Source organism: Buteo buteo, chromosome 2 (assembly GCF_964188355.1).
Source record: "Buteo buteo chromosome 2, bButBut1.hap1.1, whole genome shotgun sequence".
In the NCBI taxonomy this organism is placed as follows: domain Eukaryota; kingdom Metazoa; phylum Chordata; class Aves; order Accipitriformes; family Accipitridae; genus Buteo; species Buteo buteo.
The window spans coordinates 65,407,074-65,434,177 of record NC_134172.1 but is presented as its reverse complement, the minus strand read 5'-3'; the positions used below and the strand labels follow the sequence as shown (position 1 = coordinate 65,434,177).

The following is a 27,104-nucleotide window of genomic DNA, read 5'->3' as shown; positions in this document are numbered from 1 at the left end:
TGATCACAGTAGACTTTAAAGAAAGCAACAACAAAATAACCCCTAGCTTTCAGGAAGAACAGTGCAGACAGTACCTTTAAGATGCTTTGGCACTGGGAGAAATCGCTGTTTGGATGGCTATGTTCATACAGCTTTTGCAACAGTAAGGGAATCCCATTCCATTTTGCTTGTTTATCTCTTTCCTTTAACAAGGCCTCTGTGATCTGCAACAAAGAAAGAATTTAATTCCCATGTGTCCAATGCTTCATAACCAGAAAACAACCTTATCACCTCCCCAAAATATCAATATCCAAGTATTACAGAAAAACAGTTTATTGTAGAGAGTACCAATACAAAAAATACCATTATGAAATCCAGTACCTCTTTCTATGCAGCAATTTATCCAGGACTGGTAGCTGCAGAATTTTACAGCTGGTCAAAGTATCTTAAGCAGGACAGGCCTTAAAGCAGATGTTATAATTTAGAGTACTTAATCTCATTCCATATTTTTATATTGATCATATATTTTAAAATAGGAACACATTACACTCTAAATAATTCCATTAGTAGAACTCCAACTGACAGGTCACTGAATGAGGAAATGGGTGCCCTTGACACTATCAAAAATTACACTAGTCTAAGGCAGATGGAACCCTGAAGATGGAAAGGCTTCATTACTTGTTACATTCAGCTAGTAATGAGTATTTCCCCAGCCAAGTCCCTGAAGCCACTTTTGGTCATAGCAATGACCCAAACCACTAAGACTTACAAGCAGGCTCCAGAAGAATGTATCAAAGATACAGTGAAAATTTCCTCTGTAGTCTTGGGCTGATTATAAATGGAGACCAACAACTAAATCAGTAGAACAATACCACTGTCATTATCCTCTGGGAAGCAGGCTGCAACCACAAAAAAGAACACCTTAGCATTTGCTACTACATTTGTGCAAACCTTCTCCAATTTTCCTCCTTCTCCCCAAAATAAATAAATAAAAAATTCTCAATATTCACCACTATATTTTACACCTGAAAAAACCTGAAGTAGCAGCACAAGACTAATAAATATTCTCCTTAGAATCGACAAAAGAGGTTTTGGAGCCTGAACACTTCCAGGTTACTGCCAGCAGATGCTGTAAAGGAGGAGCTCTTCATTAAAGTTCACCATCCGGTCAATGCTGACCAAAATTTAACTCCCTTCCTTAACAATACTTCAGAGGTAGCTAGATCAACCCCAAAATAGGGAATTATCCTTGTACAGAAAGGTAAGGCTAGCAATGACAATTACAGCCAGCAAGATTTCTGGCTGGTTTTACAAAATTTTTATATGCCCTCCAAATAAAAAAAAAAAAAAAAAAAAAAAGAAAACCCCAATCCCCAGGTCAACAGGACTGCATCTCAATGCAACATGTGTGGATTTTCTCTTATTCCTAGGCCTAAACCTCTAAGCTGCTCTCATTCTGCATAAGTCACTCCCCAAACCTTTCTGTGGTTAACTTGCATTGTTTCCCTCCAGCCTGCTTAAATGTTCAGTTAATAGTTAACAGCCAGAAAATCTTGCTTCTTATTGTTTCAGCCAAGACATCCTTCTCAGATATACCTCAGTGTACAATTCCAACGGGCCATTCAATTCCTGATTAGACAATTACATGCAAATATACTCCAATTTCTGATTGAGAATTTAACTCCTCTCTGCTTGTTAGGCAGCATACAGGAATACCAGAGAACTCATGCAAGCACATGAAAACTCAGACTGGCAGTGCTAGCTGCTACGGGTCCTCACCCTTCTTCTAAGCTTCCCAGATACTTAGCGTTCTTTTCCTGATGAAATACCCAAATTTGTACATGGCTAAGAACTTCAAGGCTCTTGAAGTACCAGGTTTTCTTGCTACAAGGGGTGATTGAAGCAGCATGAGCAAACCTGGGACATAAAAATCCCTCCAGTTTTTAACTTTTCCCTGCTTTCTGACTTCTGAGTAAGACTAATCAACCAGCACTGCTGCAGAGTGTCACAGAGTTCCTTCTGAGGAGGCCATTCGCATGAGAAATGGCAGGACAAAACTAGAAAGTCAAAATGGCTTCTCATCATTTGCACTGTGAGTAATGGGTCAGTTCCTTTGAAGTCACAAATTTCCATTTCTCCTTGTAATACCAGCACCTTGTAATACCACACCAGACAGCAAGGATTCTACCACTACCCCCTCTCAGGTGTGGGAGGAGTATACAACCCCACAAGTGGCAGGAGGAACCGGATTAATTGCTGGGTAAAGTGCAAAGAACGTGCAGCAAAATGCCAGGGAAAGAATCCAACTCTCCGGCTCCAGCTGATGTGGAAGATACCACAGGCAAAGATGACGTGCGTATTTCAGCATCCAAGTGCTCTAAGAAAAGGCCAAAGCCCTTAACTGATGTTAAAAACTTGTCCTGGGCTTAATACCACATTTGTTAATCACACATACGCTTCTGGTTTGGGGCAGGATCCATCTCCGTTCTCATTTCTATACTAGTAGGTCTTCCTCTCCCTGTCCCAGACTCTGAGGGGCAGTCACTTGTACTGATCTGCAGAAAACTTTCAGAAGTGAAACTCTGAAAGAATGAAGCAAATGTTTCCTTGCTCTCATCTTCTTTTAACTGCTTTCAAAAAAAAAAAAAAAAAGTAGTAAAGTTTTTCTTTCTCTTGATTTAATACGTCTCTGGTTTCATTGCAAGCTCTAGCTTGTGGTCCCTATTCTGTATTTATGAGGCTACCCTGGCTCTGAATATTTCCATTGTGGTGGGGCGGTATTTGCCAACGCAAAGATTTTGGATTCTGTGGAGGGATTAAAATTCAATTAGATTGTATGGAGCTGTCTTTCTTTACAACCATTTTGGTTAAAAACTGCATCTCGTGACTTCTGTAATAGCAGCTAGTCAACAGTTTTCATTTATAAGTGAAGTTGGTTTCCTTCTTGCTCTTTTTGGGCAAACATTATTGAATAGTCATCAAAATTAGCACTGGTTCTTTTGGGGCCCCTCTCCCTCTCTAGAATTTTTTGGTCTCATCCAAGCAGGATAAGTGCAATCCAACACTATTTCTCAGAAATTTTCTTCATTCACTGAATAGCTCTGGATAAAATATCTAAAATCTTGCATACAAAGCTTTAGAAGTTAGATACTATCTAGCAAGAAGGGGAGGTTGCAGAAGCCCAGCTGGAAATGGCATCAGTTAAAAGAAAGGGCCTACCTAACTGACGGCTGCTGGGGTTATGAAGCATCATGCCTTACTGGCATTAGAAGATGACAGAGTAAGTACAAATCACTGGGGAAACAAAAGAACAGCGTCAAAACTTCCCTACCACCCAGGTACAGCAAACCAAACAGGTACAAACACCAGGACTCCACACACTCACTTCTCAGAAGTCTGCTGTAACACATCCAAGTTTTGTATCGCAAACTGAGAAACCTGGGGCTCTCCAGAAACACTATGGCTCTCCAGAAGCAGTTATATTCCAGGCAGGCCTCTGAAACAAGGCGGCATGCGCTAGCTCAAGCCCAAGCACAGAGCTCCCAAACTCTGTCACAGTCCAAAGCAGTCTGTACGATGCCAGTTTTACACTGGCAGTTTACTGAATGCAGTTCACCAGCCAGGTGATCAGATACCTAACCAGTACCAGCCATGTCTCCCTGCTGCAGCTGTGTCGTTGAAGCCATGGCAGTGGTTTTGCTGGAAGGGCAATCAAAGACTTTGGAGAAGATTTAAGTACAGTTAAAAATGTGTCATCAAGCACAACCATGACTGTAAGGTAGAGTACACTGAGTGGTTTTCTCTTTAAAGTCTCCCAAAAGACTGGAGTCCAGGATTTCCCAGGAGATTACTCCAAAGACTGATAACTACCGTAGGAATACTTCCCTACTCCAGAGTTTAAGTAATTTTTGTGCATATTTTTTCTTGAAAGTATATGAAGGGCTGAACAAAGACACTACACACAAATCTAAATCTTTCTTTTAAATTTCTTTCTAATCCTCCTGTGTTATAAATCCTTTTAAAATGCCCCACCATCCCTTAGCATAATGGTCAATAAATAATTACGAATAATACCTAAATCTTCATCAAGTTATATTGAGTTATATGTCAATAATTACCTAAATCCATCCCTTGATCATTTGAGTTTCCCTTTCCTTTCTCCCCCTCCACTTTGCTATAGTATTTGCTATCGATGTTCCTACCCATGACTGCTATCCTCCAGGCACAGCCTCTCCAACAGAAGCAGCTTATCCTCCCTGGCTGCTTTGTGCCTGTGCCCCTGCACGTGGTCAGAACTGCGTTACAAGCATTGCCGAAACCTTTGTTACTGGCCTGAGATCTCTTGTAGTCATGACTGCTTCAAAATCCTTACCCCTTCCAGTGAGGATTTTCATTTCCATTTGTGTTCCTGCTTTGTGACAATTTTCATTGCCCTGCAAAGTAAACCTCTTATTTTCCTAACCTGATCTCCACCACTTTTCTAAGCTGTGGGCAGTGACACAACTCCATGTCTTCCCATAGTTGCTGACGAACTAAAGGCCCATGAGCACATGACAGTAGCAGAAATACCATGAGCTAATCCTCCCCTTTGCTCTCCAGAGTAGGGGTAGCAGTTTTCTAAGAAAACTGTGTCTCTATTTCACATTTTACCCTCCAAACATTTCACTGTCTTGCTGAACACTCACTACAGGAGGGTGTTTTCTGTGACCTTTCAAAAAGTGAAAAATAATGACCCACGTGTCCAAGCATCCTTTACAGCACTAAAGGATTCATGCTGTGATAGAACTTTACAGCTATGACACATCAGTTGTGAGTTTTCTTAATTCAATTTTTTGTTGTAATCATGCATTAAAGTAAGATTGGCAATGCTTAAAAAAAACGCCAGAATTTCCATTCTCAGTATTTTCCATGACCATTTCTGAAGTATATATTCAAATGTTCTGGAATTTTAAAAGGGAAAAGAGGCACAAGATTATGGATCTCAAGAAACAGATGCAAGCACATGGTCTCTACGTATTTTTAATAAAATGGAAGCCTTTCCATATCCTTTCCTTCAAACATTTTAGGCAGTACCTTTAAAAAACACAAACCTAATATTTGTGCAATTAAATATTTAATTTTCCTCTGAACAGTAATAACTTAGGAAGTCACCTCTGACAGACTGCCAGGAGAAGGATTATTCAGTATTTTGGGGAGCGCCCCGTCATCCCAGCTCTTTATTTTCCTTTTCAGTCGCTAACAAACATGCATCAGTCCGGCTAAGCTCTCTCTTTCCTCACACACCTTTTCACAAAAAAGCGCCTACAACCAAGGTAAATGACAGCCCCCCACAAGTGTTCATTTTAACACAACAGCATACTACAGAAACACAACTTCTGGCCTATACAGTGATTCTGAAAGTGTTCCAAGGGTGAAGCTGTGAACTGCTACCCTGCAGCTGCGGGGCAGTAAACAATGCAGCCAGTCACCCGCTGGTCTTTTGCACATAGCTCTGACCAAGAACATGTCAGAACCCCCAAAATTTTATTCATAAAAAGAAACTCCATTGGTGATATTAAGCTGGGAGAAATCCACGTAACAGCACTTCTTTCCAGCCTCTCTCCACCTCCTAGATTCTTCGAAGTGTGTATCAAGTTTCCCATAACTACTGTTTCTCCATCCTCCACAACCATGGATGGAGCTCGCCATCCTTTCTTCTGCCAACCCAAAAGCCAGGCATGAACCCAGGGACATGGTGTCCTAGGATAAAACCTGTCGTAGCTTCTAGCCAGGTCTAACCATCCCCATGACTCCCAAACTACTGCTCTACTCACCGTCACTGGAAGGAGAGCTAGTCTACCAAGACAAAGAACAGGTCTTGCCAATCTCAAAACTCCACAGCGTTTCCAAGAGCAGAACAACTCCAACACAGATCTTTAACACCAGCAGCTCTTCAAAACCACTACAGAATCTACCAGATAGTAATAACAGCTACTAATGTTTGTTTTGATGATCTTACTCTCGGAGAAAAATAAACCAACTAATATGTAAAATTATATTAACTTCTCAGTGATTACTTTTTCCTTGGAACTGCCTAAGTTTCTTCTTTAATTCATTTTGAAAGAAAGCAAAATCTGTAGGGATATCTAGGAAAAAGCAGAGGGGCAAGGAATATCACATCTACAACTGTTTTCTTCCCACATATCTTCAGTCACACAAAATAAGACTGCTGAAGTCCAACACTACCACTTTTGAGCATTCTAGTGTATGACAGAGCTCTGGTCCCCATTACATAAAAAACCATGTCCAGGCTTTCCAATACTCGCTAGCTGTCCTCTGCTGAAGAGGTATAAGCCTGTTAAGACCCATACAATTAGAGCTACTAAAGTGGATTACATTCACGTGAATGTTTTGTTGTTGGTGGTGTTGTAAGGAGGAAATAAAACTGATTAGAAAAGAAAGTATTTTCTCAGAGTTAGGAAACTACTACAGGCTACTGATAACTTGTAATGGTAGGACCTGGAAATCTGGATGTCCAAGGCAGAAAATGCTTTCCTTCCACAGAGATATTTTTTTTCAAAGTGGATAGGGACTATCCTGCAAAGGGAAGCATCTCTTCCTAGGGATAGCAGATCATGAAATACAGCTGGAAAAATGGACTCCTTTTTTCCATTCTGATTGTTTCAGCCAAACCTTGGCAATCCTGTGAGAGTGAGACCAGTGCTGACGATCTGCTCTTGGGACTGCACCAGAAGCACGCTGGTTTGCCAGCGAATCACTGGTTAGTCCATTATTATACCGCTCTGTCTACAGGGATTCACTTAGCTGCACCTAAACTTCTTCTGGTTTCACATTATATACATGCTTTTCACAGTTGGCTTGCAGCAGATGAAGTGTGTGCCCTCTTGCTAAGGGGATTTGAGCTTGATCAGCTCAGCCAAAATGTTCTTCTGCCTTCAAGGAACCACAGCATAAACCCCGTCAGGTCTTATTTACAGTGCCTGTGTGCACACAGCACAGATGTGCCAGGAGAGGGACTACAGACCAGTCAGTTCATAAGCAATATTTTTCTTTATTAGAAAATGTGTGTCACTTCTGGAAAGTTGGTCTGATTCTAGTTTACCAACATCTGAAAAGCCCCTTTCACTTGCACTATACTCAGTGCTCGGGCAAACCTTGATACAAGGTTATGCAATCTGATACCAATGATTGAGGCTTGCATCCAGGCAGCAGCTGATGCTAGCAATATGGCCAAAATAGATATGTGAAGAAATAATGACAATATCTACTGAAATCTGCTTTATCTATCAACTTTCTTTTTATTAATCATGAAGCAAAAAGACCAACTGGCAAGAAAGCTATGGCTCCTGGTAGGCGAGTACAGCAAGAACACACAAGGATCCAGATTTCAGAGCCTTAGCAGGCCTTGAAACTACCGGATATTCAGGCGCCCGTTGCCATAAAAAATATTTTTATGTCCCCGTAAGATCAGTCTGATGATCTTTCAGATGTAGGCCTGTCAACAATTATCCTTACCAAAGGATATCTTACCAAAGATAAGCCCCTGCCTTCCTCATACAAAAATGGATCTTGAGATCACCTAAAAATAGTATGCAAACCTTTGTTTAAGAATAAATGCTACTGCTGCCCACAGAAGGATACTAACTGTAACCTGGAGATCAGATGCTGAAATACAGTGAAAACACTGCAGGAGAACACTACTCAGATGGCAGGCACCACAGCAAGGAATGGTGTTTCCCAATCTCTCCGAATTAAGATCTTGAAAAGGGTTTCTCTTCCTCACAGGATACCAGCGATGCAGTCCATGCAGCATATGACCCAAAACGTCCTTGCAAAGAAAGGGAAGAAAGAGCTCGAAGGACACTCTCCAGACTTGTTCTTCTAGACCCCAACACACAGCAGCTTGGAAACTGGATCTGCACTTAGGCTTTTCAGGAGCTTATGAGTTGAGAAACTTAAGCAAGGGCTACCACACTGCCACTGAGAAGCCAACTGCAGGAAAACTACAAACATTTTGACAAAAAGTAGAACTCAAAAAAGAAAACCACCCAAAACTGCCTCGTACTTCTTTAACACATCGAAGTGTTTTATTATTTAGATTGTCTGCAAACAAAAAACTGCTTCAAGGTAAAAGTAGAGAGACACATAATTTACAAAGTTCAAAATCATTCAGGGAGTTGTTCTCCCACCCCCTTAGTCTAAGTGATTTAAAAATGTATTCCTACAGCATTTATGAAGCACTGGGAGCCCTAGGGGTCCAAGCTTTAAGTCTTTCAGAGCAGCACAGTGACACTGAAATTTATAAAGTAAAATAAACCAAACAAACCCCCAGCAACAACAGCAAAAAACACCTCAAACTTGGGCTTTGTGAGAAAGGGGATATAACTAGTGGAATTTCCTCGATTACTGTAAAAGCCTGGTCATTTGCTTCAGCAGTTATTTCCAACAATTCATAAAAGCCCCAAATTAAAACACAGCACCACTGCATTTCTCAAGCAAACCAAAGCCCAGAGTGGAGGGAAGTACCATCCTAACAGATTACATTGGTGCAGAACGTTGTTACGGGTTTATCTGACTTAAATCGCTATGGTTGTGGGAGAGTGAGCAAGCAAGAGCATAGAGGTGGACAGGCAAGTTAGTGAGACAACATGCCGCTTTGTCTACATGACGTATGAAATACACTCCTAAAACAATCCCACAGAAATAACTTCCTTCAAAAGAGACAATATCAGGTTTAAATTCATGCCAATTATTTGCTTTTTCTTATGTATTAACTAAACTAGTATCTAAGCAAGCAGTACGATAAGGACAAAAGAGCTGTTAAAAATTATCTCCAGCTCTTTTACTTCTCAGCTACAGAACGAGGCATGGACATTTATGATGAACAAGTCTTCTCCTAGTAATTGCTCAGAATCCTTGTTAATCAAGGAAAATACTGTTGTCTCCACTAGTGAAAACCACTTAGAGAAATCCCACTTTTTATTCCATTGTAACTCTTTTAAGATACTTTAGCTCAATAAATCACAACCTGAATGCAACACTTTATCCCACACTCCAGTTTCCAAGTCTTTGCACCATTTTGCATTTAATCTGTAAAATAAATGCCAATTATTCTTCATGAAAAGAAATGAATAGCCCATTATGCGTGAGGAGCTTCTTAAAAAAAGCCAGCATAAGCACACGATAGGCACAAGCCTAGGTTAACAAGTTGATTTCATTTCTTGGTATTTCCCAGCATCATCAACTGGGCAAGATGACAAATTTGAAACAGACCTGGAACAGTTTCATGGAAAACCACCTGCATAAAGCCTACCCCGTTTCAAAGCTAAAAGGTCTCCTGAGCCCTAGTATCACGAGGTTGCCTTTGTCCACCGAATACGCTTAAATTTTGACGCTGCATTGTTATAGTTCCAAGCAGAGCTTCCTTTCTTTGCAGGAGAAAGCCACAACCTCTTATCACCAACCAAAGCAACGGAGGAGGACGGCTCTTTTGCAGCGGGGCAAACGCTCCTCCTGCTCCACACTCTTTCTACAGGGAGACCGAGGGTGGGAAGGAGGGAAAAGCAGCTCGAAGGCACAGAGGCAGCCTTCTTCCCCACCGCGTGAGGCTGCAGGGCCACCCCTCCAGCACCAGGACCAAACCCGGGCTGGCAGAGGAGGACGGGGAGCCCCAGCGAGCGCTCCGGTCCGGGCGGAGAGAGGCCGCTTTGCCAGATGCTGCCTCCGAGCAGACTTGGCGGCAGGCCCCGCCAGGCCAGCCGGGCTCTTCCCGGCCTCGGGGCTCCAGGAGAGGCCCGACAGCCCCGCGCTGGTGCTCAGCCCCGCCGAGGGGCCGCCAAACACCCGCTCCCAACCCTCGACGGAGCGAGGCCTTGCGGGCCGGGCTCCGAGGCGGATTTGCAGGCCCTGCTCGAGGCCGGCCGCGGGCGGGCGGGGGGTGTCGGGTCAGGAGGTGCGGCAGGCCTCCGCCGTCCCGCCCCGGCCCACCGCCGGAGCCCCAGGCCAGAGCCCCGCCCGTCCCCGCGGGAGCCCCCAGCCGCGCCGACCCCCGGGCCCGCGCCACCGGCCCACCCGCCCCCATCCCGTACCTGCGCCCCCCGCGTCAGGCCGCGGCCGCTGAGCTGCCCGTGCCGGAGCTGCGCCAGGATGTTGGTGGCCGCCGCGCGGGCTCCGCGCCGGCCTCCCCCGCCGGGCCCGGGTCCCCCCGCCGCCGCCGCCGCCGCCATGGCCGCTCCTCCGCTCGGACGGAGACAAACAGGAAGCGCCCCCTCCCCCCGCCGCTTTGTACGGAGCGGCGCGAGGGGCGCTCCGCAGCGCCCCCGCCCGGGCCCCGCGCGCACTGCGCCGCCGCCGGAGGGCCGCTGGGAAATGTAGTCCGGCTGGGGGTGTCGCGCATGCGCGGAGCATCCCGGCAGGGAGGGGGGCGGGGGAGGCCCCGCCATCCCCCGGCGGCCGCCTGGGTCGCCCCCCACGCTGCGTGGGGGAGCTGCTGCGGGACGGGGGTGGGGGGGCTGAACGCCACGGCCACGTCCTTGCCCGCCCTTCCCCTGCCCCGGGCCGCCTCCGTCGATCGCTCCTGCGGGCTGCTGAGGCGGCAGGGCCCTGACAGGAGGGCGCCCGAGTTTATTTCCGCTACAAGGCCCCCGTGTGCTTTACTGCTACTGTTTTATTTTTACCATTACCAGCTGAGGCACACAGGCAGAACCCCAATCCATAGCGCGGCACCCAAGGAGCTGTTTGAATCAAATGAAAGAAACCACAAAATAGAGACCGGTGACCGCCTGAAGAGCCCAGACCACCAGACAGACCTTCACAACAAAGCTGCTCTGCCCTGGGAGACAGGGAGAAACCTGCACGCACGCAAACTGCTGAGCAAAGCAAAACTGTAATGCCCCCAAGGGTTACAAAAAAAACCCCACCCTGAAAGTCAAAGGAGACAGAGCACCTTGGGAAGGCAGAGGTGAGCTCTTGACCAAGGTACAGCCAGCAGCTCCAAGGGACCGTAGAGGCGACGATGGTCCCAAAGGCACAGCGATCACCAGTGGCCGCCCTACTCCCTCGCTTGCTGGCTCACGCCTCTCTAGAGGCTTAGAGATTCTGTCGCCTGCCCGGCAGAGCAGCCCAGCTCCACTCCTAGGCGAGAAGGCAAGGAACGCAGCATACAACATGGGTGCCCAAAATCCTGACCGCTTTAAACACGGACCTTAGTTTATATTCCATTTTAACTTCCCTTTGTTGTACAAGGAACAATAGAAAGCAATGAAGACACTAGGTATTAGCATGATGCTTAGCAACACTGCACAACCAGTGCTGTGATGGCATCTGGGTGATATATTTGGAAGTTTTCCAGCATCACATCTTACAACACCTCTCACCACCATGAATAACGCGTGGGCCTGATGATGATCACAGTTTTATTTGTAAAAAGCAAGATCTGCTAATGGAAGACTTGCTGTTTAGATAAATAGCTGTTCACAGAAAGCCACCAAGCACTGCATTTGAAGAAATGCAAACATGACAATCTTTTCACTCATGCTGCCTCATATACAAAAGGCTGCTCTCAGTCCCCCTTCCTAGTGCTTCCTCTGCATACCCCCCCTTGCTTTTTGGTATGTTTTTTTGCCATTTGCCAGCAATTCATGCAAAGGTCTGGCACTTTTTCCTCTATCTCCTCCTTTGTTAGCTCCATTAAAATAGTCTTTCACAAGGTGTTTGTCTGACCTTTCATCAATCTACAGCCTCTCCAAATCCAAACGATCACTTTTGAAATACCTCAGAAAATCTGGCCTGAAGTTTTGGGCTTTGCAGGCTGCTTAGAGTGGAGAAAAAAAACTCACACAATTACAAGTATGGCATCAACAGCAAATGCTAAATTTGGTTTCTGTGCTATCTTTCACCACTCAACCAAAATCCAGTTTCCTTCCAGCCTTTGGCAGATGCCACAAGCATGCACTGTAGGTGGGACCTTTTCAGTGCTGACCTGCCTCATTTGGAAGCCATTCAAAATTGCCACTACCATCTGTGTTTCACACACATCTCATTTTGGGTTCCTGACAAAACTCTACATTCTGTTAACATGACCAAGCGCTCACCATATTGCTTGATTGGAGCTCTCCCTCCAGCTGGAATATGCCAAAATAGACCTGCTATCTCTTCCCACAGATGCTCTTCATTATGAGGCAGGAGGAGGTAATCCTCCTGGGAGGAGAGGCAGCGAGGAGACCACAAGTTTTAGCTCTCGTGGTTTTTTTTTTTTTCCCAGCTGACTTGTGATAGTAATTTTGAATCCATCAAGTTCTCACTAACAGCAGAACCTCTTACATTGTACATACAGGGAATGGAATCTGATCTCTAGCAGGACAGCCAGCCACCGATGGTTTTATCCCACCATCCCTTAGAGATTCCCAAACATCTATCCTTCATCACATTGCCTATGAAATAGCAAAACTTGTACATGTGTCAATCAAGTGTGCTCTCTGCCTTCCAGCAGCTAGGGCAAGTCACACAGTTTTCCATTTAAAGAAAAGGCTCACTAATGATCCTAAGAAATCATATCACAGTTCTTTTTGTTAAAAGAAAGTCTTAGTAAGATGGTAGTCGCTCTCAAATACTGGAACAAACCAAAATTAAGGCTGTCTTGTGTTATTCTGACTCATCCATCCCACAGCACTAATCAAGATCCATCTAATTACTCACAGTAGAACAGTAGCTGTGGACAGATAGATGAGTTCTTTCAGCTCTGTGCTGAGGAAAGATTTTCCCTCCTAAGGCTACTACCCCTTGTTTCTGCTACTGGAGCCTCTTAGGTGAGGGTACCAAAATGCTGTGGTTAGCAGCAATCTACTGTGTTGTTAACGTGCAGCCTATCCCATAAGTCCTTCGTTTTCCTCTGCTTCATGGGTGGGGCAGTGCTGAGAGACAATCAGGACCAAGCACTGAGTGAAGCCATCAGAGGCCTGCATTTTGTTGTTCTACGGTTTAGACAATGAATAGCATGTGAGATATGAACAGCTGGAAAAGAAAAAGATAACCTTATGGTTACAACAAGGAGCCACTAAGAACTCCATCTCTGTCTAACAATGCCTCAGTTTTAGGGTGCTCCACTCTCAGTGCCTCCCTTGCAACAGCTGCATCAATGCAGTATTTCTAGAACAGCAGCTGTCCCACCTGCTAAAAGGAAAGGAGAGATACAGAACTAGAAGGGCCTGTAGAGGTTACCAACCCTTCCAATGTGTGTGTCTGTCCAAATTTGCAAGTGTCTCTTCCTCTAGTTCATGCACAACTGCAACAGGATTTCCATCCTGAAGGGTAGGAGTGCAGATTTTATGTAACTTCATAGCACTAGTACAGATCGAGACAAAAACAATAGTTCCTCAAAGCAATCCCACATCACCAAAGACTGGGCATTGACCCAGTTGTATTTAAGTATTTCACTAGCCACATGGATTTATTTATCCTGTCTCTCTAATCCACTCACGTGACTATAGCTTGTTTGTGCTTGCTCCAGACTCCTCAACTTCCAGCAGGCTTGAAGAAAGCCCATAATTTTTCTGCACCCCACCCCCTTTTTCTTTAAAAAGCTCTTTGTAACACTGCTGATTTCTCTCTTTCTGATCATTGCATATACCTGTCAAAAAGACACTAATAACACATTTAAGGGTTTGGATTTGTCAAGTCAGCTGAACACCAAAAGGTTTCACGCCCTCCACCTGTTCAGAAAAAAAGACAGAAATGCAGCCTGGTTTCCATTAGAGGAAGGGGCACAAGGAGCGCTCTCAGTCCCTGCTTCAGGGAGCAGCTTATGAACATCTGTTCAGCTGTCTCCTGCACCAAGGGATAGTTGCATTTTGGTCTGAACCAAGTACCCTTCCACCCTACCCTTATGAATACTACACATACAGCTCTGCTGGTCCACCCTGAGGCCAGCTTCACTGACTGAGGTGGCTAATGTGGAGTTAGGCAAGTGAGGCCCCAAGGAGAAGTTTAAAAGAGGAAGGAAATGGGGAAATTTCATAGGAAAAGCATGTTAGATTCAGTAAGAAGCAAGCAAGCTCCACTGCAGGGTAAATCAAACCTTTGCTAGTCCACACTCCACCTCACTTTGCAGATGACATCACCTGGACACTTACTAAACCAGTTTCAGGCAGGTGGTACTGACCCACACTGATTCTACATACAGAGGAACTGAGCAATTTTCTATGTCACAACTGCTCTCCTCCCTCCATGCTATCCCTTCATGCTTAACAGACATGCTAGATCTACAAATCTGAGCCTCCACCTCAAAATCAAAAGGTTTTCTTGACTGGCCATCAACCTCTCAGGCTAACCACATATTCATAAAGAGGCCAAAGATAAAAGGTGGGGCACATTGCAGAGGAGACTTGTAGTCTCAGAAGTGAAGCTGCAGCTAGCAGTCCCTGCTTTTCCCCTTATGACAGGGGACTGCTCAGGCTCATTTTTATAGAACAAAGCAAGCTCTGGACTCTGCACCAGCCTGTAAAACTTCAAAACAAACTCACAATGAAATAAACAAGGCACCTCTAACCTGTAGACTTTTCCTTATCTTTCTGAACACCTGTTTGCTATTCAGGCAACCAATCCATTTGAGATTAGCAACTTTACAGCATTAACAGCTGATTTCTATATCACATTGTATGAACCAGCAGCAGCAGAATTTAATGGGAAGCTGTTTCACTTCATAATACAATTCACATTGTGAGGTACAACACTTTCCATTATGAAACTATAAAAATATATTTCCAGAGTCTAAATCAATAATTTAAACTGATAATGAAAATAGAATCAGGTGTTATCTAGGAAGACCTGTCCCAGTACTGCAAGTTTAGAGTTAAAGGATTGACTGGGGCAACTCAGGAGGGAGTGTGAATTCTTCTTATAGCTTCTCTTCTCTCCACCTTTCTCTAAGGAGGCATCTTCAGGGTCTTTTGCACCTTCCCCTTCACCATGGTCAGAAGCTCTTTTTAAAGTGAATTTCTTGTTTTTCTTCAGCGAGTAAAATTCCCGCATCAAGTCTTCCACCTCCCACTGCTCTTCCTTTTGCTTCCTACAGCAGTGCAGCGCAGCAGGGTCTATAGGATGAGCTTCAGTGTTGAAGACGTATCCTCCAGCATTCAAGATGCATTCCCCGTATGGTGTAATCACTACGTCAAAGACTGATCCATCATTGTGAATGAAGTTGTCTGGGTCAAACAGCAAGTACAAATATTTTACTGTTTCAGCCAAAAAGAAGGATTCCATGCGATTATCCAGTCTGTGATCTCTCAAGTCTTTGATCTACAAAATAAGAAATACAGTGGGTTACAGTTGTATCAAATTCAGTTATGAACTTAGGGGGCAAAGTAAAACCGGCTTGCAATTCATTTCAGTTAAACAGCACAGTATGGCACCAATTCCCTCTGTATTTTAAACAGTTATATGCAAATATGTCAACAAGGTTTCAGCTGTTATGAATTAGTATAGTCTAGTGATAAGGAACAGGAAACTAACAATCAGGAGAAATACACTTCCTATCTAGGTAAGGAGAAGAGTGACTAAGCATCTCATCATTTCCCCCACTAAAAAATTATAAGGCTTTTACCTACTTCCCAAATCACAAGGCCTAATTCCCAATATTTATAAGGAGGTTTTTGTAAAACAGACCTTAATAGTACGTTTGAAATCTTCTATTAAATGATTTTAGAGAAATCACTCACTGTAGTTCTCTTGTGTTTGAACAGATTTTCAAGGCATAGAGGAAAAGCAGCATCACAAAACTGGCAGGCAGAGAGCCTGCATAGGAGCCTTCCTGCTGAGCTGGAGCACCTAGTACCTATCAAGACACAGGAGACAGGAGAAGCTTCCGATGCTCACTCTCCCATGTTTTGGGCTCTGGTGCAACAGGCAATGACAGAATTTGTCCCACTGCTCAGGCTGTGAGGGAAGTTACTACCAGAAACATGACCAGCAGTTACCAGATCAGCTTCACAGAGAAATACAAGGGGTTTGTTTGAAGAAAGAAGTCATGTTTCAACCAAAGTGATCCCTTGACTCAATGGCAAAACATCATTCATGAGAACACTTTCTAAAAACTGATATTTTAGCAGCCATATAGCCAACCTAGTAGTTGATTTAGCACTTACAGTTGCAAATCCACAGTCCACCTTGCTGATTTTCTCTATTGACTCCACTGCGTCCCTTCCCAGTTCTAAGAGCGTGGGATCTCTTGTAGCGCGGTACAGATACATTGCACTCTCAATCAGCTCTGCAAAAAAACCCAAGCATTTGCAAGCATAAAGATTACCAAACCACATACACAGGGAAGATGAGATATTCCTTGAACTAATTTAACAATGCTACTTTAAGATGATCAGGTGATCAGCCTAGCTTGCCTTGTATTTCCTCTGGCTCAAAGCACGGATACTTGCTTTTACTAAGGATGTGCTACAAAGAAATTCACTCTAACCAGATTGCATCAGCTCAGGTAAGAGTGAATAATGCTCCCCTCCCACATTCAGGGAGTGGGAGGGGAGCAAGAGAGAAAAGGATTTAAACTCAGTGGTCGAAGGAAGAAAAAAAAGATGCTTCTAGAAAGGATTACAAACAAGAAATTCAACCCCCAAAATACAGTTTTTAAACAACACCGTAAGCCTCTGAAACAGGTATCTAAAACACCATGAAAACAGGCACTATGGAAATACTCTGTATAGGCAACATATGCACTGTGCTGTGTTTACTTACTAAAGAAACAGGTCTTTTTGGATGCTCTAATACATTTGAAAGTTAATGCTGATGAGTATTTTTGGTAGAGGTGTCCAATGTGGATGTCAGCTGAACACTCAGACCAAAAGGAAATTGATTATTCTCATTTACAAAGTTTTACTGACCTAATAATTGGGTGCAATATTTTTTTTTTTTGGTCAGAGTTGTAAAAAAAAAAAAAAAACAAAAAAAAACAAAACAGAAAAACAAAACACAAAAGAAAAAAAGAGAGATCATTTCATTGCAGTATCACAGACAACATATAATCCCTCTTAGATGTTGAGCTTTACCAAGGCAACTAGAATTAGTTTATTTCAGGAACTCAACAGAACTAGTGGTCTATTCACACTCTCTTTCACTTCCTAAATTTAAAGGACACAGGCAGTCCCCATTAACATTTCACATGACTTCAAAACATCTCATGTCAGACAGTCTAACACTTAAGCATGTCAAATCCTACATCGTGACCCCAATTCATTAACAGGCCCCCTTTATGTAGTAACACTATGGTTTGCTTCCTTTACAAGGTAGCCCTGCCTTTGTGAATGGCAGAAAGCAAGATGTGTAGCTTTAACTATGGAAATCACGGGTAAAATGCATGCAGAAACTAACTCAAAGCAAAACTGGGGAGGAACTTTTGGAGGGCAGGTGTTGCTTACATTTGATCTTGCTATTCTTAACACCAGAGCAAAAGCAGGACTCCATGCTCCTTTTTATTTTATTTCTGCTTACCAGGTCTGAGTGGATATCCTTCTCTCTTGTCCACCGTATAGCCCTGGGGAATGTTGTAGAACTCAGGCAGCCCACCAAACTGCTTCCAGACAGTGTAATAGTTGAGGAAGGTTCGCATGGCATTCTGTACATCCCCAATTAGGCTCTGAGAAAGAGGAAACAATTAGCAAAGCAACATCTGGGTGAAGAAGAAACAGCACAGGAACTGATGCAATAATACTGCTATAGTCAAAGCAAGAGATAGTGACAGAAACAAGTTCTTCAGCAGGTCTGAATGGTGTAACTAATATTTAGGAATGATGCCTTAAGAATAGGTAGGACTAAAGAGATAGGTGCTACCTTTCTGTTGGCTCACATTCCACACACCTAAATAATATGAAGTCCCTTTCATCTTTAGTTAATGGAAGGCTGGGTTTCTTCAGTCAACATTTCTTCTAGTCCATCAGAGCATCCAGCCTATTTCAGCAGGGCTAACAAAGTCCCAGACCAAATGTAAGTACTGATGAGAAAGCAAACCTCTCAATGGGAAAGTATTCACACAAATAAAGCATCTATGAGGTGGTGGAAAAAGAGGTGTGATTCTCTTTTGCCTTATGTTCCCCATCTGGATTACGAGACCATTGTCAGAAGAGTTTGCTACAACAAAACTGCCCTCCCATCATGCTTAATGGGAGACTTTTTTTTATACGCCATAGATAAAGTCAACATCTGCTCTTCTGCAGGGTCAGACTACTGTAGATTTCACCAGAGATCAAAACAAACTTTTAAACCAGCACAGATGAGGGTTGTAGCTGTAACTTTAATATTAAAGACCGACACAAGACAGATGAACAAAATCACCACATGCTACAGGTATGACAGCTCTTACCTGTAGGCCTGGCCAGTAGGCCTCCAGGGACTGAAAAACAGGCATGGACACTGTTCCTTTGTACATCTGAACCCAGAGGTACCAGTCATCGAACTTTGTGTAATTTTTGATAGCTTTGTTATATTCTATAAGGAAACATAGATGGGTAGGTTATCCAACAAAAGATCTTTTTTTTAAGAATGAGAAAAGCCCCTTTTTCACTTGAGCCACGTCAAATGAATGACTTCTCAGGATGCTCACTTTGGTAACTCTTTGTTATCACAGATTGTTCAAAAGCATTACAACAAATGCTTCAGGAACAGTCTTGAATGTACCCTGTTAGATTCTTCAACTTCTTCCACAGTCCCACATGCAGAATTTTTATGGGGCAGTCAAGGAGGCATTCCTGGGACCCTTCACACAGAAAACAAACTACTCACCTAGAAACATGGACATCAGCTCTTTGTCCTGCAGGAGAATGGCTCCTTTAACAAGGTATTCAAAGTAGGAGTCCACTCCTGCCCCAATGCCAGCATCTTGGGCCACCCACTTAGCAGTTATCACATCAATGTGGTTACCAACCTGGAAGAAGCAAGGAGAGGAGGAAAGAGGAAGTTTAAGTGGAAATAAAGCTAATCGAAGTACAAACTGTAGAAAATATAAGTTAGGAATTTTATGCTTCCAATATAAATGCTGCGGTGGCCAAAACAAAACACCATTATGCTACTGTAAAAATGCACAATTTCAACATGATGTGTCTGGTCCTAATTCACATCCTGCAAAAGAGCAGAGGAGGATGAAGAGGCACAGATACAGAGATGGAGGCCAAGGATGTCAAAGGCATGAGAGCTGCCATGCTAATATTTAAATAGATCCTTCAAACCTGGGACTCTTTAGCCTAGAAAGAGATCCAGATGATGGAGAATATAATACACAAGTGTGACCTGCTTAACAAAGATGAAAAAAAACAGCTATTCAGTTTCTTTCTTGAACAAGGACCAGGGGCATAAACAAAAAAAATAAACAAGATGCCAAAGCAAACAAAAGGAAACACTTCTTTATACAGCATATGAATAAATCTGTTCCACTTCACATACACAACACTAGGAGCTCACATAGGTTCAAAAAGCAACTAACTAAATAGAAACTAACTGAAGCAAGACTGACCAGAAGATAATGAATGCAGAGATAATGCTTCTAGCTCTGGACACTCCCAAAACACCAAAGCTGTAGAGGGCTGGGAGTATCTTGTTGCACTTGCTGTGCTCTTATTCTCTTCCGTAGGCTGTTGCCACACCAGGCATCAGACAGACCTTTTATTTAATCTGTTACAGCTGCTGTTAGAAAAACTGCAATACCCAGAGGAAGGCATTTGTCTCCCAACCACATCTGTTATGGAACAGAACAATGGCATAATGTTGGGTTGCACCACTAAAGCAGAGATGTGCATGCTGCAGGTGTTCAGGAACAATGTCAAACGCACGATTTCAGCCCAGTTATTAGCACTGTGGTTATTTATCTAGTTCTATCTCCTCTCTTGTTTATGCTTTTTTATGCTTAGAATTGCATCCACAAAACTACACAAAAAGCAGCAAATTCAAAGTCCATTCCTCACTCACCAGCCCAATATCTGAGCGATTTTTCCACAGTGCCTTCAAAGCCTTCCTGGCAACATCCTCAAACACTGGATCACCAGTAAGGTGGCTTAAAGTGGCAAATTCCACTATAAATGTACCAATTCCAGCAGTACAGGTAACTGGGGTCTCCCCAGGGTTTACTCCGTGCAGCAAGTTCACTGTTCCGTATGGCATCCCAGTTGGGGTCTGAAAAGCTGAAACGTAGTATTTTTGGTTCACATGAGTGTTCACTGTTACGTTTGACAGACTGTCAAGCAAACATGTGCTTCACATTCCACTGCACACAGGCAAGAAGCGGGACTGGAGCAATTGCAGTAACTGCAAAGAATGAAATGAGAAGCAGAGTGTGACTCTGTGAGGGGCAGAGAGTGTACCCCAAGCTACACACAGTCCTAGGAAGGTACTGCAGATCTCTTCCACCTTGCCCCAAGCAGCAGACTGCATCCCTACTTTTTTTACAGAACAAGCAGGGTGGTCAAAATGGAACTACACGCACTGGTCAGCAAAGCGCAAACACCCTCAGCTTGTGACTACTCAGTGGCAGCCCAGGGTGCACACCACACAAGGGAACAGTGCCACGCTATCAGGGCACACATCCCAGCAGCAGCCCACAAAGGGGTAGATAAGGGTGCATCTTCTTGTCTTTACAAGCTGCTCTTTCACAGCCTTTATTTGTATTAAATATATTTCCCCTCAACAAGCAACAAACAAACTGATGTGTTAAGCACATACAACACTTGGCACGCATACATACAACTGGTATCATGCACTTCACAATGTTTTCGCCACTAGCTAAGCATGCTTTCAGCTCAGGGAACACAGGACCGTTTTATGAGTTTACACATCAAGCAGTGCCATTGTCATCAAACACACCAGTCACGAACCACGGCACAGCGACAGAAATCAGACAAGTTCTCACCCGGCAGGAGTTTGCGAGCTGCTTCCTCCGCCATCCTCAGGAGAGGTCCAGAGCATGGCCAGCCCACTTCTACTTCAACGCCAGCCTTCTTTGATAGCAAGTGAGCGGAGAGGAGACCACCCACCACTAGAAGGTGCACATAAGAATTCCATTAAAGAATGTGGGGAGGAATGAAATCAGATACCAGTGGTACTTATCATGATGCAGAGGCAGTGTTTATAGGGAAGAAAAGTCAGGTGGCTCATCCTTAACAGCCTGATTCAATATGCCACAAAGGAAAAGTGGTTTGTTTCTTCCTGCCTGTTTGCAATGGGTAGCAGATATATTTCTTCCATTATTTCAGAAGCATTGCATCCTACTTGCCCTACTATACCTGCACTGCCCTGCAGACAGTCAGGGAGCTAACAGTATAATGAACACAAACCTCTGTGGAGGAATTCTGTTTCATTTCTTCCAGACAGCTTAATACTATGTTTGTGTAAAGTAAGACAGTGTACCTTCTTAAATACCTTGGAGAAAAATGTCTAGGCCAGAGTAAAAAATTTCAGCATGATGGACAGAGGCAGGGAGTTATTAGCCCTTTTCACAGGCTTGTCTACTGTCACATAACAAGCACAAACACAGAGAAATTACACCACTGCAAAAAACTGGCTCAGCAATATTTGACAGGAGAAACAAAAAAAGCATAAGTAACAGTTTTGTTCCCTGACAGTGTCTCTTAGTTGGATGGCACTGAAGCAGTTAGACGTTCAACCGGTTACAAGACTCCAAAGGCCTTTGCAATTTTCAACAAAAAAAAAGACAAGTTTCATATCACGATGCTTAAGCAAGAAATTAATAATCTCTATTCCAAAACAGTATGTAAAAAAAGACTGTATGTTATTAGTACTGTTTCAGTGGAAGAGATGTTTATTCCAAAGCTCAAAACCTGGCACTAGAGTATTGAAACTGCCACGTCGACTTCTGTTTGTGTTGAGGCAGGAAGCAAAAAGGTGATGTGCAAAGACAAAAAGGAAGTGACATTTGTTTGGGATTCTTCTGTTTGTTTATGTGTCCTGTTACACTGCATTACAACTTCACTCTGACCACTCCCTTGCATTACCTCTGTGTACAGTTCAGAGACTCGTACAGGAAGGAAATCCAGCATGAACGCCACGGAAAAACCCACCTCACCTCGAATGTTAGTTTCGAAGACAGATGCATTGACATCAATATCAAAATCCACCCCCTCCTGCAGCACGTTGACAACTCGCTGAAACTCGGAAACATTTCCCAAGATCTGCAGGGGGAGCAGGACAACAGAGAATAAGGGCTAGAGTTCACAGGGAAACAAAAGCACAATTCAATGTTAGGGGATAATCCTAGTTCTGTCTTACTATTTTGTGAAATCAGAATTACAAATAGTACTAACGAGGCGACTGACAGTTTCATCTAATTTCAAAATGTTTTCTTCACACACTCGAGGTCTTCATGTCAGAGTTAGAAGGCATCAGGGCCGGGGAGCTGTGGCCACCTGCCCCCCAGGGCCGGAGCAAAGTGATATGCAAAAGCTCCTTGGTCAATCAATAAACTGACTTTCCATCACCACCGCGTAAAAAGCAGCTGTGGAGAAGGAGGCTGAGGCGGCCTTGAGCGGGCTGAAGGCCGGGCTGCAGCGGCGGGCAGGCACACGGCCGAGCCCCGGGTGGGGCGGGGAGCGGCAGCTCGTACTCACTAGCAGGGTGTCCAGGGCGTCGATCAGCGTGAGGGAGAAGCTGTGCGAGGAGAGAAGCGAGGTGAGGCCTGGCGGAGGCGGGGGGCGGACGAGGGCACCCAGCAGCGGGGCGCCCCGGGCCCGGCCCCGCGGCACTCGGGGACGATGCTCCGTCTCGGGGACGGTCCCTACCTGCCCCAGGTGTCCTGCCCGTCGCACGTCAGCGGCCGCAGCTCGTCGTAGGGGAAGGCGCTCTCCAGGTAGTGCTCGTAGGCGTGGTAGAACATGGCGCGCACCCGCTCCCTGAGGCACAAGCACAGCCCCGCTCAGGCTCGCTCGCTCCCGCCCGGCCCCGCTTCCCGGCCTCGCACTCACCGGTAGGAAGCGACGTCCAGTCCCCGGGCGGCCGCCCCGGTGCCTGCCGGCAGCCGCAGCGCCCACAGGCACAGCAAGGGGCCGAGCGAGCGCAGCATGGCCGCGCCCGCCGCCGCCGCCGCCTCGCCGGCGGCCGCCCCGCCCCGCCCCCGGCCGCCAGCCAATGGGAGCGGCAGGAGCGGGCGGCGCATGCGCACGCCGACGGAAGCGCCCTGCGCGTCTGCTTCCGGCGGCCTGCGGGGTGACAGCGGGGATGGCGGCGAGGCCGGGGGGCTCTTACTGCGGTAACTGCCGCCAGGGCTGGGAGTAACGGCGGCTGCCTCCTGCAGAAGGGGGAGGTTCCTGCCTTAATTCACCGGAGGCTGTGAATCCCCGTCGCAGGGACGGCGGGGGACACGCCTAGGGGCAGATATGAGCCTCCTGGGCGGGTCGGGAGGCACTGGGGGAGCTGGCAGCACTGGAGGTGTAACTCTCAGACCTGACAATAAATATAACAAATACTGTGACGCTTTTGTAGTAGTGACGCGTTACCAGCGATGGTGCCAGCTGCCCAGGAAGGTGCTTGTCCGGTGTGGGAAGAGGAGGTGGCTCCTGGCACCGCCTCTGTGCAATTCCTGTCAAGAAGTGAGGCTCAAAATGGCCCAGAGTATTTGTGAAGCAGTTGGGAGATTCCTGGCCTGTAAGCCTTCCTCCTGACAAACCATCCTCATCCTCTTTCTCCCTCTAATTCAAATCCAGCTTTCGGTGAGTTTTGTGTGACGCATCAGCACCTGCTTCAGAGAAGCCAGCATCCAAGCCTGTGCGTGGAGCCATATCATGGTGTCACCCTCCCGCTCTGGAATTGGGCTTTGAATCCTGGCGTATTCCCCCGTGTCAGAGCACGACTGGCTCCAAGGCAGCCAGGGTTGCAGCAGCCTGGTTTCCTGCAAGAGGAATGAGTCCTCTAGCAGTATCAGTGCTGTGGCTCACATCAGGGAAGATTTCCAAGTCCATACTGCCAGTGTGATTATTACACTGATTTTAGTACTCTGCTGTTTAACCAGCATGTTAACATCAGAGCAATTGGCAGAGCTCTCTCTACACCTTCATCCTTAGACTTTGGTTGGTCCGTGGTAAATCCTTCTCTTTCTCCCCCATGCGTGCCCATGGGTGAGGAGTGGTGAGGTGGGACTTCTACTGGGAGAGCAGAAGTAAGAAGAGAAGTGATAAGCCAGTCCTTTGCCTGGCAAAGGTGCAGCGTGTAGAAAACAAAACTAAACAAGCTTGCTCGCAGGAGAGGAAGGGGCACAAATGACCCAATGCTGTGTCATCTCATGCTGGTGTTTAGCATCAGGGAGGGCTGGCTGTTGTTGATGTTCTTTAATAAAATAAACCCACTTTACCCCAAGGCTCCTCACCCGGGGCTGTCCCACTAGGTGTCAGTGCACACTCGTGTACCAGCGCAGCTGCCCACAGCTCTGCTCCTTGGAGGCAACAAAAAGCCACTGAGTAATTTCAACATACTGTTCATTTGCTGTAGCTGTAATTTAGGTTTCTGGGGCCATTTATCATAAAGCCGTCTGCTTTCTTATTCCATGGCTCAAGGCTGCTGGAGTATGTCTCGCTGTGTTCCTGGGAGAATCAAACTATTGGAGCTGATTTCACTAAAAGCTGTCACAGTACATTACTGGAGCACATTTTATTAAAGTTCATTTTCCAGACTTAAATTTAACAGTGTTCTAGACCACTGTCATTTACCATATACAGTAATTTCGCTATCAAAGTCAGTTATTGAGTTCTAAAAGTTGACTGAAGTGTTTTCGAAACAGATACAGTATTGTGAGTTGAAAGAAAAATGGGACAAGACAGAGGCAGAGCCATATGGTGTCTCTCCACTGGCATCAGAAGGGGAGCTGGGAAGGTGGGAGCGCATTGCCACCATGGCCATGGAGGAGGCAGACTCCATGAAGGCAACGTTATGGGCACTAATTGCACTAATTGAAGTGTGGTAACCACTCCCTGCACCCCACTAAGCATTTGTACAATATTTTAATGGAAAAAAATGTAGCTACCTATAACAGAGTTGAGCTGTCCATTGCAAAAGAGCTTTCTGTCTCTCGACCTGCAACGGCTGTGACTAGCAAAGACCAAAACAAGGGGCGAGCAGAGGATGGTGTAAATGGGACTGAATCACTGCTCCAGGGACTGATGGGCAAGAAAGCAGTGGCTGGGAGAGCCAGCTGGATGAAAACTGAGCTGGTTGTGAAAAAGCCGCTTTTGGTGCAGCGCCCATCACCCTCTTTATTGTTTCTGAGAGCATTTTAGGCAGCTGAGCACCCCGGCGTGGATTTGGGAGGCAGATGGGGCTGTCTCCTCCCAAGCATTTGCTGCTCTGTCTCCTGTCATAGCCGTAGGTTTATTGCAAGACCCACTGAAGCTAGGTGACGTTGTTGCCACCGCACGCCCCACCACAGAGGGGCTGAGAAAACTGGCTGTCGAGAGCCGAGTGGGAGCAGCTTCCGTTGCCAGAGGGAAGAGTGTTATGCCACGGCTCAGGGTGTCAGCCAGCCAGCCCCTGTGCATAGGTTAAACAGTGGCTTCCAGGTGGTGGTGTGGCAATCGCCTGCGTGTTTATTAATAAACACAAATACAGCTGGTGGGGCAGAAATTATTTGGGGGAAAGGGTGGTTTTCAGTGTGGCTGTGGCATATACTAGAGGAATATTAATGTAGTGTGCACATAATATCATACAAGTTACATAGGCTTTGATGCAATAAATCAAAGAAGATGCGGGGAGTGGTGCTTCCAAATGGACAGAGCACGTTACTAAAATATTTAGGCTGCATCAGAGTTAAGTGCTTCTTCAGATGCCTCACTCCAGCTTGTCAGGCTTTCTGTCTTTATGAAAAGGCCACTGGCAAAATAATATGAAGTTTCATTTGGATGTGGGAGAGGCTGTAATTATAGGGCCGTTTAACACTTTGGTTTATGACATCTTTAGGCTGAGGACTTGTTTACTACTTGCTATTACCATAAGTGGTGCTGTTGCCCTGCTGGCAATTTGGATGCCCATTAAGATGGAAACTCTATGTAAATCAGGATCACCCATTAATATTTATAATTTATGGTGGAATGTAGGAGTTTGTCTGTTATGAGAAGAACTGTATACAGGAGTTTTATGAGCACTGAAAACTGTTGCTAAGGTGGTTCTCTCGAAATAATTTTCCTTTGCAGCCGAACATCAATTCTTAATTTTAGTAGCACACATAGCAGGATGGAAACGATGATTGATTTTTCTCCAAGTGCTGTGGGCTGCTTCAGTCAAGATTTCACTATAAAAGACTAGGCATTTCCAATTGCTTTTTATAAGTTCAGAATTGATTTTATTTGTTTAGCACCTGACTAACATAACAAAAGAGAGAAGAAATACAGCCAAATATAAGACACAGAAAGCAGATGGGCTACCTGGTTTCTGGCCTTCCTTTTGGTGCCGTGATTTTAAGCCACGCTGCAATTTAAAAAAGAAAGAGCTGGACTCGCGGCTGCCTGGCTGTGACTGGTGAGGTGTCCCAGTGCTGCACAGCCCTGCTCCCCCAGGCAGGGAGTATGAACAGAGTAGGTCCCACTGTGGTGGCACTCAGCAAGCAGAAACAACAGCAGAAGATGAGAAAGGGAGAGCTGATGCTGCATCACTCTACTGTGCAGCTTCCCCGGCTTCAACTGGTTCTCTTTAAACCTCTTCTTGATTTTTCTTTCACTAACTAACTTAACTAACTAACGTGGTTGCAGAAACTGTACCTAGGCAGCAACCAGAGAATGAATGCAGTGAGGGCTCCCATTCCAAACAGGTCTTTTCCAAACAGGGTCATGCAGAAGCTGTTTGCACTGTGTTCACAAAGAATTGTGGCTCTATATAGAGTTTGAATATTTTATGCAAGTCTGGCTTGCTGTTGGGATTTTGACAAGTAAGAAAGCAAAAATAAAACTGAGTTAGCATCAATATGTGTTGGTTTTTAGTATGGGGATTTATGGCACCCATGTTACATGACATCGATAAAGTCCAAAGCTGCCACACTTGTGTGAATGAGGTTTTGTTTTCTTTATCTGAGCTAGGATTTTCCCATACAGATTGTGGCTTTGATATTTTTTTATCAGGGAGATTTAGAGGTGTTCAGATGATTGGTG

At 45.0% G+C, this 27,104-nt stretch overlaps 2 protein-coding genes across 3 annotated transcripts in view; both read right to left on the bottom strand.

Annotated features, from left to right (window-relative positions):
* TRPC4AP (transient receptor potential cation channel subfamily C member 4 associated protein) overlaps positions 1-10,213 on the bottom strand; it is a 39,117-nt gene extending 28,904 nt beyond the window's left edge. The window contains exons 1-2 of one of the 2 annotated variants that reach the window (XM_075059018.1): positions 10,068-10,213; positions 75-203 (exon numbers count right to left, since the gene is read on the bottom strand). In XM_075059018.1, coding sequence (XP_074915119.1) covers positions 75-203; positions 10,068-10,205 — 267 coding nt within the window. In that variant the 5' untranslated portion in view covers positions 10,206-10,213. Of the gene's footprint in view, positions 1-74; positions 204-7,624; positions 7,819-10,067 lie in introns of those variants that run through there. The other variant, XM_075059010.1, reaches the window with a different exon arrangement.
* Positions 10,214-11,241: 1,028 nt separating this feature from the next.
* Positions 11,242-23,067, bottom strand: EDEM2 (ER degradation enhancing alpha-mannosidase like protein 2). The gene is made up of 11 exons (XM_075058982.1): positions 22,941-23,067; positions 22,758-22,868; positions 22,587-22,626; positions 22,046-22,151; positions 20,873-20,998; positions 19,936-20,147; positions 18,757-18,898; positions 18,338-18,462; positions 17,470-17,614; positions 16,119-16,240; positions 11,242-15,273 (listed from the first exon to the last, which is right to left on the bottom strand). Exons 1-11 carry the CDS (start codon positions 23,036-23,038, stop codon positions 14,782-14,784), a joined length of 1,719 nt encoding a protein of 572 aa, XP_074915083.1. The 5' UTR covers positions 23,039-23,067; the 3' UTR covers positions 11,242-14,781.
* Between the last annotated feature and the right edge of the window lie 4,037 nt (positions 23,068-27,104).

Coding starts and splice junctions, on each gene's coding strand:
- EDEM2 (XM_075058982.1), bottom strand. CDS start 23,038: ATGCTGCGCTCGCTCGGCCCCTTGCTGTGCCTGTGGGCGCTGCGGCTG. Junction 20,999..22,045: donor CTTCGAAACTAACATTCGAG/GTGAGGTGGGTT, acceptor TGCACCTTCTAG/TGGTGGGTGGTCTCCTCTCC. Junction 18,899..19,935: donor ATCGCTCAGATATTGGGCTG/GTGAGTGAGGAA, acceptor TGCTTCTTCCAG/GTTGGTAACCACATTGATGT.